The sequence below is a fragment of the Mustela erminea genome, chromosome 6, assembly GCF_009829155.1.
Source record: "Mustela erminea isolate mMusErm1 chromosome 6, mMusErm1.Pri, whole genome shotgun sequence".
In the NCBI taxonomy this organism is placed as follows: domain Eukaryota; kingdom Metazoa; phylum Chordata; class Mammalia; order Carnivora; family Mustelidae; genus Mustela; species Mustela erminea.
The window spans coordinates 65,141,885-65,155,387 of NC_045619.1; the positions used below are offsets into that span (position 1 = coordinate 65,141,885).

General features: G+C 33.9%; 1 protein-coding gene and 1 long non-coding RNA gene across 2 annotated transcripts in view; one reads left to right on the plus strand and one right to left on the minus strand.

Annotated features, from left to right (window-relative positions):
* LOC116593369 overlaps positions 1–11,076 on the minus strand; it is a 28,773-nt gene extending 17,697 nt beyond the window's left edge. Inside the window, exon 1 of the long non-coding RNA XR_004286879.1 lies at positions 8,130–11,076. This is a non-coding gene — a long non-coding RNA (uncharacterized LOC116593369). The remainder of the gene's footprint in view (positions 1–8,129) is intronic.
* The window catches only part of ERGIC2 (ERGIC and golgi 2), a 39,152-nt gene that overhangs the window by 18,479 nt on the left and 7,170 nt on the right, over positions 1–13,503 (plus strand). The window contains exons 6-10 of the mRNA XM_032347551.1: positions 2,773–2,813; positions 5,906–6,007; positions 6,460–6,555; positions 11,073–11,128; positions 12,219–12,317. Of these exons, the coding sequence (XP_032203442.1) occupies positions 2,773–2,813; positions 5,906–6,007; positions 6,460–6,555; positions 11,073–11,128; positions 12,219–12,317 (394 nt within the window). The remainder of the gene's footprint in view (positions 1–2,772; positions 2,814–5,905; positions 6,008–6,459; positions 6,556–11,072; positions 11,129–12,218; positions 12,318–13,503) is intronic.

Consider the following 13,503-nt stretch of genomic DNA (forward strand, 5'->3'; position numbering starts at 1 on the left):
AAGAGGAAGGGAGAAGTCAGTGTTGGGTCCAGGATGGCAGAGTGATTAACTAAGGCACTCCAGAATTTCCTTTTCTGTGCTTGCTTTGACAGGCTACATTTCGCTAGGCTAACCCCTCCTTTCTTTAGCTGGCATGACTGTCCTCATTAGCAGCCAGCTGTGGTAGTAGTCTTGCTTAATTTAGAACACTCTCCGGGCCACGTGTAATAGGAATAACACTGCTGTGCAGTGTGCTCACCATGTGGTTTCTAGCACTTGACTGAACTCCTGAAAGTGCTCCTAGGATGGGGGACTGACTCTTTCTCAGGTGTTTTATTGTCTTAGCACCTATTTTTCTTTTTCTCTGAGTTATGGACTTCCCCTTGTTTCCTGCATAGAGATCTCTGTGCCATGAAATGAATTACGTGTTGGGCTCTTTTCTCAATTTAGTCTCCCTTGTATGCAGTCTTGCATAAGTTTTTGAAGATTTGCAGCATGTGGATGTTCATTTAAAATGATAATATGAGTGTGTCTTCAATTGCTGTTTCTTTGAACAATGTGAAAACATGGTTATAAGGAGACTTAATCATTATCTTGAACTTAACCTCTAAAATTTACTCATGCTTTTTCTTTAGCATTGTCTCCATATTCCGAGTGTTTCCCATTCCTACTCTTTTTTTTTTCTTCATATTTGTTAAATCTTTTGTTTATATCTATTTTTCTGGAGAGCTTATCTCTAGCTAGATTTTAAGCCTCTGAGAAGTATTAACTTCATTCTTTGGTGTTTCACAGAATATGAAGTATAGTGCCTTCTTAGGGATTAGGCACTAAGGAATATGTTAGAATTATGTAATTGTAACAAGATTGTTGATTATTCCATTGTAAACAGTTTTTGCCATCTCTTCCAGTCATTTGTGGAATAGGAACGTTGTATTTAAATTAACTGTCATATAATTAGAAGTTATATCTTGACCAGTTAGGAACTTAAAGATACTCAATTGTATACTTTTTATTAGTATTTCTTAGTAATTTATTAGTAATTTCTAAAGTGTTCAACAGTATTTCTCTGTTCCTTTGTCCTAATAAGTAAGTTCCTTTGTCCTATTAAATAAGAATTACTAATGTAAAATTATTTGAGATTTTTTTACTTGTTTTTATGTTTTCAAACTTACTGTCCTAATATGCACTCTGAATATTAAAAGCTTAGCCCTAATAACTTTACTAGTTTCTAAGTCATGATTATACAATATGCTGTGAGAGTTACTATTTTGCTATTTACTAGTATATTTCATTACTGTTTTCTTTACTTAGAAGAATTTAAAAACTGTGTAAAAGTGAGGAATCTGACAGAGCTGGGTTTGTATACTCTGCTCTTAAGATTTGTGATGTTGGAAAAGTTTTGAACCTCTTGAGCTGCTGCTTCTTATAAAAAAGGCAAGAATGGTAATAAACTCACAGGTTGTTCTGAAGGCTAAGTGAGAGAAGAAAATAAGTAGCAAAGTACCTAGCATGAAGTCGGCTGCTCAGTAGTTCCTTTACCCAGTTTCAGGAATTCAAAAGAAGAATCATATTCCCTACTGTTAAAAGTTTTGTTTACAAGGTAACTGGGAAGCAGTTGCATGCAGCCTCCTCCATTCACCATGGTGTGTTTCACAGATGTTAGCATTTTCCTTGTGCGCTATGGTGGAAAAAAGTTTGGGAAGCATGCTGTAGATAAGGTTACAGGAGGAGTAATCAGAAATAATTTCACTGTAATCAGAAAGATGGGGGCACTTTAACCTGGAGGATATGGTTTATAGGATTTAGATAGATGTGAGGGTCACAGTTACAGGAGAGAAAGTTTTTCCAGGGTGGTTTAATTAAATTACCAAAGGCAGAGAGGTAGAACTGTTTGACAAAATGAGGGATTCTTCTGCATTGATTAAAGAACTGAGGATTTTATAGAGAGAGTAGTAGGTTAGGAAGGATATAGAGTAGTGGGAAGGATAATTAATATTGCTAAATTTAAAAATAGAATCGATATGCTTTGTTATGAATTGCCTTTATAAAAATCAAAAGTGGTCTTTGTTATTGCAAACTTAAATTGTGGATATTGCCACAAACCCTAAAAAGCTTGCATATTTCCTCTGATTCTACAAGTACCCTCGTCTGACTGAATTGAAGATAGAGCTTAAATATCTTGAATTATTCTTTGTTGATTAGTACATTTGGGATTTACAGTGCCATTGTTTGGCTTGTTCCAAAAATTGTTGATTCTGGGACACCTGACGGGCTCAATTGGAAGAGCATGCGACTCTTGATCTTGGGGTCATGAGTTTGAGCCCCACATGGGGTGTAGAGATTACTTAAGTAAATAAAACTTAAAAAAAATGTTGATTTCATCTGGTATTTTTCCTGGCAAGACTGTGGGTTTTGGATGCTTAGATATTATAGTTGAACTTTATGTTTTTCTTTTTTTTTTTTTTAAACGCTCATGCATGTATTATTTAAATGATTTTAAGTCCTAAAATACCATTTTGTACATATGCAGATTACCAAATTGCAGTCATTTTTATGGATAACTGTAAAAGGAATATATTTGTGATGAGTAAAATTTCTTTACATTGGTTGTAGGTAAGCATAATATGTATTACATTTTTTAAGCTTGCTTACAGAAGATTAAATATAAATCATGAATATTTGTTTCTGCCAACACTATAAATTTGTTTCTTTTTCAAAGAAAAAATTTTAAATTATGATATAAAAGCTGAGGGAAATTGACAGTACTAGTAATTATGTTTTCCTTTATTTTAGGCAATATTTGATCTTTCACCACAGCAAAAAGAGTGGCAGAGGTAATAAGTTAACAAAGTATTGTGGTCCATTGACATCTAGATCATGTTTTCTCTATTTTGTCTGTTGTGAATTATTCATAGATTAGCATATTTCTCTGGGCAGTTTTTGGTATGAAATATTAGCAGAATATAGTAATTAATATAATCTGCCATTTCAAAAATTTTATCAGATCTTAAAGTCATGTATAATCTTTCTCTAATGCATTCATAAATTTATTTTAGTTTTCATTTAAAATCTTATTAACTATTTAAAAGCTTATACAACAATATATGATCATTTAAAATTCAGTTTGAATAGAAAGGATATGAAGTAAAGGATATAAATTAAAAGTAAAAGCCTCTTCTAAGTCAGTTGGAGAAAGACAACTATCATATGATCTCCCTGATAGGAGGAAATGGAGATGCAACATGGGGGGTTTGGGGGTAGGAGATGAATAAATGAAACAAGATGGGATCGGGAGGGAGATAAACCATAAGAGACTCTTAATCTTGCAGAACAAATAGGGTTGCTGCGGGAAGGGGGTCAGGAGAGGGTGGTGGGGATATGGACATGAGTTGGGGGGTGTGTGCTGTTGTGAGTGCTGTGAAGTGTGTAAACCTGGTGATTCACAGACCTGTACCCCTGGGGCTAAAAATACATTATATGTTTATAAAAAATAAATAAATAAAAGCCTCTTCATTATTACTGTTAGTGCCACTGACTAGCAGTAATAACCAGAGCTAAATTTCTTGTGTCACCTTCTAGAATTTTCTTTTCATTTATGATTTTCTATATATTTGCATATTTCCTTATGTTATCTTTTCCTAATCCAAATAAGATCATTTTGTTCTAGAATTTGCTTTTTTCCACTTAACCTGATATTTTGGATACCTTCCCATTTCACTATAGAGAGTATTCATTTTATGGATAAACTATAGGTATTAAGTAGGATCTTTATCAGTGGGCATTTAGATTGTTGGCAGGATTCTAATATTAAAAACAATGCTTAAGGAAAATTCTTGAACCTAATTTCTTCCATACTGATATGAGTGTGTGTGTATGTGTGTGTGTGTATGGTTTCTAGAAATGGAACTTCTCTTTCAGAGGACATTTAATTAACATTTTGACACAAGAAACAAACAAAAAATTTGTAACTGTGAAGTGATGGTTGTTAACTTACTATGGTAATCATTTTGCAGTATATACAGATTTCTAATCATTTGTTGTGCACTTTAAACTTCTATAATGTGATATGTCAATTAAATCTCAATAAAGCCAAGAAGAGACATTTTGATAGATGATGCCAAAATATCTTCACTTGTACTCAAACTGTGTGAGAGTACCTGTTTCCATATAACCTCACCAACAGTGGGTATAACCAGACTTTTTTATTGTTGCCAATTCTGAGGGTGAAAAATGGTATTACACTTGTTTAATTAGCATTTCTTTATGAGTCAGTTGTATATCTTTGTGGACTTTTTTTCCTTGTTTGCATTTCTTTTGAAACTATTTATGCTGTATGCCAATTTTGCTTGGTTGTTGGGGTATTTTATTTTATTTATTTATTTATTTATTTATTTATTTTAAAATGTTATTTGTTTATTTGACAGAGATCACAAGTAGGCAGAGAGGCAGGCAGAGGGAGAGGAGGAAGCTGGTCTTCCTGCTGAGCAGGGAGCCCCATGCAGGGCTCCATCCCAGGACCCTAAGATCATGACCTGAGTCGAAGGCAGAGGCTTTAACCCACTGAGCCACCCAGGCACCGCATCTAAAAAAATAGTTTTAAATAATCCTTTGGTTCTTATAGAAGGTAGTCCTTTCTTATAAATGGTTCCCCTATCCCTGCTCCCATATACTGCTTTTTTTTTCCTCTTTGATTTCCAGCCTATGTCTTTGTGCTTACAAAGGCTTTACCTAATTTAAGATTATTGCAAAAAAAAATTTAACCATCTTTCTCCCCCTCCCCTTTCTTGTCCCAAGTACATTTCAAAGGCCTTTCTCTTTTAATTTCCAGTTTCACTATTTGGGGAGATTTTTAAATTAAGGTAGAAATCAAATGTAGTTAAACAAAAGAACTGAATATTAGGTATCTCTGGATCTCTGGGCTTCTAGAACTTAGAGTAGAAAGCCATTCAGAGATGAAATACATGACTTTAATCCAGAGATATTAAAGTGAGAAGCCTCCTTTCATCTGGAATTTTATTCAGTGTTCAAGACTAGTAAGAAATGGGAGCAGAGATTGTGTTTTTATTATTAAAATAATGGCTGTTTTCCATCATAGAGTTTTTTTTTTTTAACATATCTTCATATATGGAATATAAGCTTGGATATTGGTATATTTGAGGCAGAAGTTACACACACACACACACACACGCGCGTGCATGCACATAGAGTTTGATGTCATTTAGCCTCATTTTCCACTGCCCAGCACTGAAATTGGATTCTGGAGATACAAGACACACAACAAATAGAAACTTACAATGTGTGCTAACATTAGATCCAAAGATTTTGTCTTTAGATGTGTAAATCTGAAGATGTTGATAGTCTTTTGAAAAAGTATAGGTAGAGTATAATATTTTGTTTAGAATGGTCTTGTCATAGAATAACATTTAGATTTCTTTTTAAAAGTAGACACCAGGTGATATTAAATGGCATTATGGCCTCTTTTGTAATGAGGATCAAATGTTGTGGTATGGGTTTATAAACCCCAGTAAATCTCCTACTTAAGTCTACCAGATCTGTTGTACTTTTCTTATTCTTTGTATCAATCACACTTTATTCAGTACCTGGGGAAAAAGTAAGAATTTTGTCATAGCTGCATGCAGGCATGAAAGATGAGTTTAGATACTCAGGTGAGCAGAATCTCCTTCTTAGTGACCTTGACTGCACATCCATCATCAATTCGGTCAGACATGCTTAGGGACGTCAGCTGTTCAACCTTTAGCCACCCTACCTCCCTTTTAACTTGGCCCTTTATTTTAGAATCAAGACCTATAATAATAAATGTAAGGGCTAACTAAGTCACCTAACCATTGTTAGTTTTAAAAAAAGTGTTGGCTTTCTTGCGTACCTTACTGTATTTCTGACTATTGCTTATTTATGTTGTATTTAGAATGCTGCAGCTGATTCAGAGTAGACTGCAAGAAGAACATTCACTTCAAGACGTGATATTTAAAAGTGCTTTTAAGAGTGCATCAACAGCACTTCCACCAAGGTGAGCTGTAATTTTTAAATGTGTAACTATTTATTATGAATTTACTATGACATAGTTTTAGTATTGGTTTATTCTCTGAATCTCATATTTCTTAGAGAAAATGTAATCATTCTGTATGATGAAGATTTCTTGTTACTCTTTATTTTATAGCCTGTGATATTGATCAGGATTATCACAAATAATATTCATTAAATTTCCTCCTATGTGTATATGGTAAATTCTGTATAAAATTAGGCTTTAAGAACAAATTGATTACATTTGTCATTATTTTATAAGGATGTATGAATTTTGGTTAGGAATATTGTTTTTATTTTCTTTTTTCTCTTTCATAGTATATATATATAAAATACTTCTAGCAATGTTTCTTTTTCCCCTCTATAAAATTTTCCCACCATAAAATGGTGACTGTGTTGAGTGTGCTGTCAGTAATCCTTCCTCTCATGTTGTAACAGGGAAGACGATTCATCACAGCCTCCTGATGCTTGCAGAATTCGTGGTCATCTCTATGTCAATAAAGTAGCAGGGAATTTTCACATAACTGTGGGCAAGTATGTTCTTTTTACTTACTGAAAATCCTTTAGACAAGTTGGTAGCTTGGTTTAAAAGTAAATTCTTTCCTAATCAGATAATATGTAATTACTAAAGGGCTGATTAAAGAGTTGTGTATCTATATTTTTGATGTCTTGAGATTTGTATTTAGGGCTTTAATCTCAGGATAGAGAAGACTATTAACTTTAATAGCTGCTTCAAAACAAAAGGAAAACTTATGTCTTAGTTTATAAGTAAAGTACATGAGCTATAGGTAGATATGAATGAAAACCTACTTGCCAAGTTTTGATAGCCAGGAAGCTCTTACCTAGACATTTCATTAATTTGTTCATGTTGTGGATGGTGTTAGGATTTTGTTTTGTTTTTCTCTTTTGATAGTTATCACCAAAATGTAATCCCTGGCTAATTTGAGACAAGTGTTTTGATGTAGTTAGAAATGAGTAGTGCCTGAGATAAAGTTGCTGAAAGTTAAGGAAAAATGTCAGATCACCTACTTTCAAGAGCGGCATCCAGCATAGCCGCTGACATAGGATATAACACTTGGTAAATTTCTGAATAAATAAATAGATTCTTTGACCTCTCCCTTTCTCTCTGCTTCCTTTATTCCCTTCCTTCCTTCCATCCATCTTGAGTCACAGTGCTAAGCAATTCTTCATTGTAAAAGACATTTTTTGAGAACTTGGCTAGGTCCTGTGCTATGCCAGATACTAAGGATGAAACCATGCCACACCTACATAAGGGATTTAAGGGGAAGGAACTGAAAAAAAAAAAAGATTTTAAGGGAAACCACCGTTTTACTTTTTTGTGTATAATATCCATCTTAATTATGTATTAAAATATATGTAGTTCAAATTATAAAATGAAACAAAACTGTGAAACAAAGGGAAGGGTTTTTGCGTTATGGTGCTGATATTCTGTGAGACAATCCAAACTTTGAATGGTGAATTACACTAATTATTTAATTATAGTTGTATTGAAGCTGTATAGGAAAAGTATGGCCGATAAGAAACTGTAATAGGTTACCTGATTACCCTGTACATCAGCAGAGGCTTTATTGAGGAAACCTTTGAAAGCTAGTGAATAATTAGGAATTTTATATATAAAGGAGACAGGGCAGCCATGCTGAGGGAAAGGCCATTAAGCTGGAAAAAGCATTGCTGGAGATTTTTTTTCTTCATATTTATAGAGAGAGATAAATAGCTTAAGTCTTTTATGCAGAATTATTTCAGTGTTTACAGTGATCAGATCAAACATTTGTCTTTGTTGTCCCATTCTTCTTAACATTCATGTTTTGTTGTTTCCTTGCTGTTGCCAGGATTGGTTCTATAGCTTAGAATTTCTTGGTTTCATGCAACAATAGGTTATAGTTGGCTCAACAAAATTTAGACAGTTTTATTGCACTTGTGGATACAAATGATATCCTACTCCCAAACGAAAAGAAGGAAACTTTGACTAATATTTCATGAGCGTCTATATTAAGGCCTTTATTCCCAATTTCAGTTCTCTCTCTGTGTGATAACTCCTGCCATGAATAAGAGAGGCCAGATAGAAAAGTTTTCAGTTTGTATCTTACCCTTATCTCTGGGATATCTTATTAACCCACTCCTGTTTTTCGGAATTATGTTTACCGAGTTCAGTATTGATCTTTTTGAAGATCTCATGTTACCTCGATATAATATCATCCTCAACTGTAATGAAAAGAAGAAATAAAAAGAACACGATTTACAACAATAATATATATTTCAAAAATCAAATGTTTGAGCAGGAGTACCTTAGGTAAGGTAATGGTGTAGGCAGATAACTTGCCACACACACGTAGAATCAGTAGGTATACATCGATTGCACATGCAGAATGAAACACATGTAATGGTCGTTCAAATATCATGATGGTATTTCTGTTGATTCTGAAATCTTTGTGATACTGCAAACCAAAAAAAGTAAAATATTCCCTCCATTTCCTAGGGCATTTAATATATATTGAAACTACAACAAAGTACTTCATGTTGCCAAATGGAGTTAAGTCCTAGACTCAGGTCATTATTCATAGGTTTTTCACCTACATGAATGCCACTTAGAGTGTTTGGAAGTCATGCAAGATGTCATACAATATTTTTGTGTGTGAGAGCATCACTGCATTGCGGGATGCCTTCCCTAGCTGCTGTCCACAAAATGCTGATTATTCTCCCCAGTAATTGTGAAAACCCAAAATGCCTCCTCCCGACCCTCCAGTTTTCAAAACAGTCTTTCATTTACTGAAAATCATGTGGAACAATGTATCACAACCCATGAAAACTATATGAAATTCAAATTTCAGTATCTAAAAATAAAGTTTTACTGGAACACAGTCATGGGTATTTTTTACATATGGCTCCTTGTGCACTACAGAACCAGGATTTGAGTAACCGTGATAGTGACAGAGGCTGTATATGACTCATTGCTTTGTGCTGCTACTTGGTGCACTACAAATCAGAACAGGTTGTAACAGTTACAGCTTGATAGCATTACAAATGCCTTGCGTATTACTGTACCGCATCATCTGATTTCTTTATTGTATTACTTGGTCAGAAAAGAAAAAGAAATGTGGGTTTCAGATGTACTTTAAGGCAGGGTGGAGTGTGGATTATTTTATCAAATTTGACTTCAGAACATCATGTTTATTATGCAGTGACTCCATAGCTGTGCTAAAAGGATATGGGATATGTAACTATTACTGGACTAAGCACGCATCACAACATTACTAACTCTCAGGAAAATTAAAAAATTTAAAAGGGAATAAGCACAAGCAGAATTTCTTTGTAAAAATAAAAATGAAAGGGAGATTGCAACCCAATAGGTTGACATGTGACTCATTGGTTAGCTGAGGAAGGAAAGCCCCTTCCCAGCAGCTTGATGAGATTGCTTGTGTTTGCACCATCCAAAGAAATGCATCCAGGGAAAGTAAGTTTGCTTTGGAGGATTAGCTTTTTGGTGGGAAAAGTGCTCTAGCAGCTGAAGACACTGAGAGCAGTGTCCCAATAGTTCAAAAGCAAGGCAGGTGATAGTGAGTGGATTTCCTTAGCTTTTGCTGAATGAATAGAGGTTACCAATACTGTTTGTTTTAGTTTTGAGGAGTCAGTGTGAGTTTGAATTGATCAAATTCAATTGTAATTGGAACAACTACACACAAAAATATTTTTTAAAGAAATAGAACATCAGTGTGTTGCTGGTGGTAAATAGATATGAAGCAAAAAAAAAAAAAAAAGGCTTACGTGGATAAATTTTCAAGGCTTGTGAAAATGTAAGTTGTTTATAGCCTATGGCTATCCATTAGTATCATTGGCAGTACTTTGCAGAAGATATTTGAATCTGTCATGTATTAATGAACTGGTAATATTGATGGTGAACCTCATTTACTCTCATGGACTTAAACATTATCATTTCCATGAACATTTGTCAGAAAGAAAAGCTGAATATTCCAACTTGCCCTACTACATGACAGCTTAAGAGCTTAGTAGTGGTCTAGGACTTTTTTTGTGTGATTTGGGGGGATGCGCTTAGGGCTGAGATTAAAATTTTTCTGAATAAAAAAATTATTGTCAGCTGTTTTTATTGAACAAACTTCAAAAGTTAAGTTTTGTGCAGACTGGGTCATGTTTCTTAATGAATTTAGCCTGAAATTATAAGAAAAACAGGTTAATATATGAAACTTACATTGTGGTAAGGTTATTTCAATGAAAAGTAGTGTCAACTGATGCTTCCCATGCCTGACTGTCAAAAGTTAAAACAAGAAGGAAGATCTCCATTCTTATACTTGTGTTTATTTTCCAACCGCAAACTATAGTTCCTGAAGTGTTTTCCTACCTTGATGCTGGTACAAAGGAAATTTCCACGTTTCAAAATGTATTTAACTGTGCCCTTGAGGAAATTCTGCCTTAAATTGCAAGCAGTCCGTCAGTGTATTATGTTAATGACGCTCCAAAAGGAAATACCAAGAAGAACCTCATAGGGTTCTACCCAAGCAATGCATATACTCAGTTAAAAGATAACTGGCTTAATATTTCCAAAGACAAATTATGTAAAATTTCATTCTAGATTTTCATAACAGATAAATCTCTGTGATTAGTTTTGAAAGTAGGGAACACTAACTCTAAACCCTAGTTAAGGAAAATCTTATCTCCCCGCAAAAATCCCTGAATTACAAAAAAGTACTCTGTTATTACTATTATATTTTGAACGTCATTAAGAGAAGTTTGTGAAAAATTTTCTTCTTATGTAACTAACTATATAATATCTTTAGTTTTGCATCTTGGCCCACAAAGCCTAAAATACTCACTGTCTGGCACTTCACAGAAACACTTTGGCAGCCCCCAGTTCATTGCAGGGCTGAGATGAGTAGACTTACCTATGTAAATCATAGGACAACTGTGTTTTTACTTTATATTAAGACAATTATGTAACTTAGGAAAGATTTCCTTTCTGGTTTTAATTAGTTATATATTTAAGTATTAGTACTTTAATCTTTTTTTCCTCTTTTCAGGGCAATTCCACATCCCCGAGGTCATGCACATTTGGCAGCACTTGTCAACCATGACTGTAAGCAGTTTCTGAAATTTTTTCCAGGAAGATGTCATTGAAAAAAGTGTTATGTATGGGTTTTTGTTTTGTTTTGAGTGCAGATGCAAGGTAGGGTTTTGTGGGCTGTTGTCAAAACAGATATCCAAAGGAGAAAATAAATGATTAAATATGTTGACTCTAATCCATTTTCTCTTATCCTTAAGCTACCTGTGTTTCTATTGATTCATAGCTCAGAAGCTGCTAGGGTTAGGGAACAGAGCCTTGGTGAGCTTTATATCACTTTGTACACATTTCTGCTAATTTTTATGGTTAATGAAGAGCATTATTCGAAGTTTATTTCAGTTTGTAAGTGGACATCTGGACACATGCATACATAGCAAGTATACAAGTTGGTTTTAGGTAATGATTGTCATAAAACTTATTTTTTAAATTCTTCTTTAGAGGGTGCCTGTGTGGCTTGTTTGATTAAGCGTCTGTCTTTGGCTCAGGTCATGATCCTGGGGTCCTGGGATGAAGACCCATGTCTGGCTCCCTGCTCAGCAGGGAGCCTCCTTCTCCCTCTGCCTCTGCTGCTCCTCCTGCTTGTGCTCTCTTGCACTCTCTCTCAAATAAATAAATAAATAAATAAATCTTAAAAACAACAGCAACAAAGGCTTCTTTAGAGAACAAAAACAAGAAATAGAGCCCATTAAAAAAATCAGGTTGTCACATTTAGCTATGATTTGCATTAAAAATATATCTGATCGGTTTCATTATTTGGCTGCATGGACATCATTCTAGTGCTGACAGTTCTGTTACTATATAATGATTTGGACAAGGAAAGCCTACTATTTTTAGTTATCAGGATTAGATGTACTATTTTGTAAAAGATAATTTGTAATTATAAAATTTGAGATACAGCATTTTATTTGTATGTACTTGTTACACACTTAATTCCACACATTTATATGCATTTTTCTCAAAATAATTTAGTTTTAAATACTATATTATACTTACATATTTGAAATAGTTTCATTTGAGGTTAGATAAGAATATGAACCAATAAATAACCTATAGTTTTGAATAATTTAGTTTCTATACTTAATTTGTTTTATTCTATTCCTCTTAGCCTACAACTTTTCTCACAGAATAGATCATTTGTCTTTTGGAGAGCTTGTTCCAGGAATTATTAATCCTTTGGATGGAACTGAAAAAATTGCTGTAGATCGTAAGTATTTAGTAATTACTATCGGAATTTGCATGCAGGCAATTGCCTTTATAACTTTAATACTTACACAGTTTTAATAATCCTCTTGTGACAAATACATAGATAAATCTTTAAGTAGATTAACGGGGTTAATAATTTTATGTGGGAATGTATGTAGAGAGAATTTCTTACTCTTATCTTAAGAAATGAGCAATAAGAACAAAACAAATTAAAGTAAGAAGTAAGCAGGAAAACAAAAAAAAATAAGTAAGCAGGAAACAGTAGAATTTAAAAGCTCTCTAAATGAAAGGTTAATGTGTTATTAGGCCTTAACTGCTTTTCCATATGCACTAAAGAAAGAGTAAGAACTAAAGTTTCAGCATTAAAGAAGAATTGTTTTCTTTGTATAGACGTAAAGTTTTTTTGTTTGTTTTGTTTTGTTTTTTTAGGTTTAAAGTTCTAAAATGCATATTTACCATTTTAGAAACTTCTTTGGGGAGTTTACAAATATCAGAAACCTAGAGTTATTCTAGAATAGCTTGGTTATTAACTCAGAAGTAGTACATTATAGCATAGGTAGATACCTTCTATTACTATTTTAACCTTCTGTTCCATTTAAAATTCCAGTTTATCCAAATGTGAATGGATTATTTTCTTAATTTTCTAACAAGGCATGTATCTTGTGTTTCTTGAAGGTTTTTGGTTACCTTTCCTCTACTGAAATAGTCCTACTGTGTGACATGCCCCACGTATTAGACATTTTAAGGACATGTCAAGCGTCATGTGCTGCTAGGAATTCTAGTCTTTGCAAAACTATAAATAAGGATTTCATTTTTTATTAACTAAAACAGATTTATTAATATTCTTCTCAGCATTATTATTTTTTTTAGTATTTTATTTATCTGACAGAACAAGCAGGGGAAGCAGCAGAGGGAGAGGGAGAAGCAGGCTCCCCACTGAGCAGAGAGCCCGATGTGGGACTTGATCCCAGGACTCTGGACATGACCTGAGCCAAAGACAGACACTTAACCGACTGAGCCAATCAGGCGCCCCAGTATTTTACTCTTTTATCATAGTATTGTAATGAGATATATCAAAGATGTTTTACTTAGAATACTGAGTTACATTCCTAAGTATTTTATGTTTGTGTGGGAATGCTTCACTTAAGGAAACTTGAGTATACTAAATTTGGAAATTCTAGAACCAT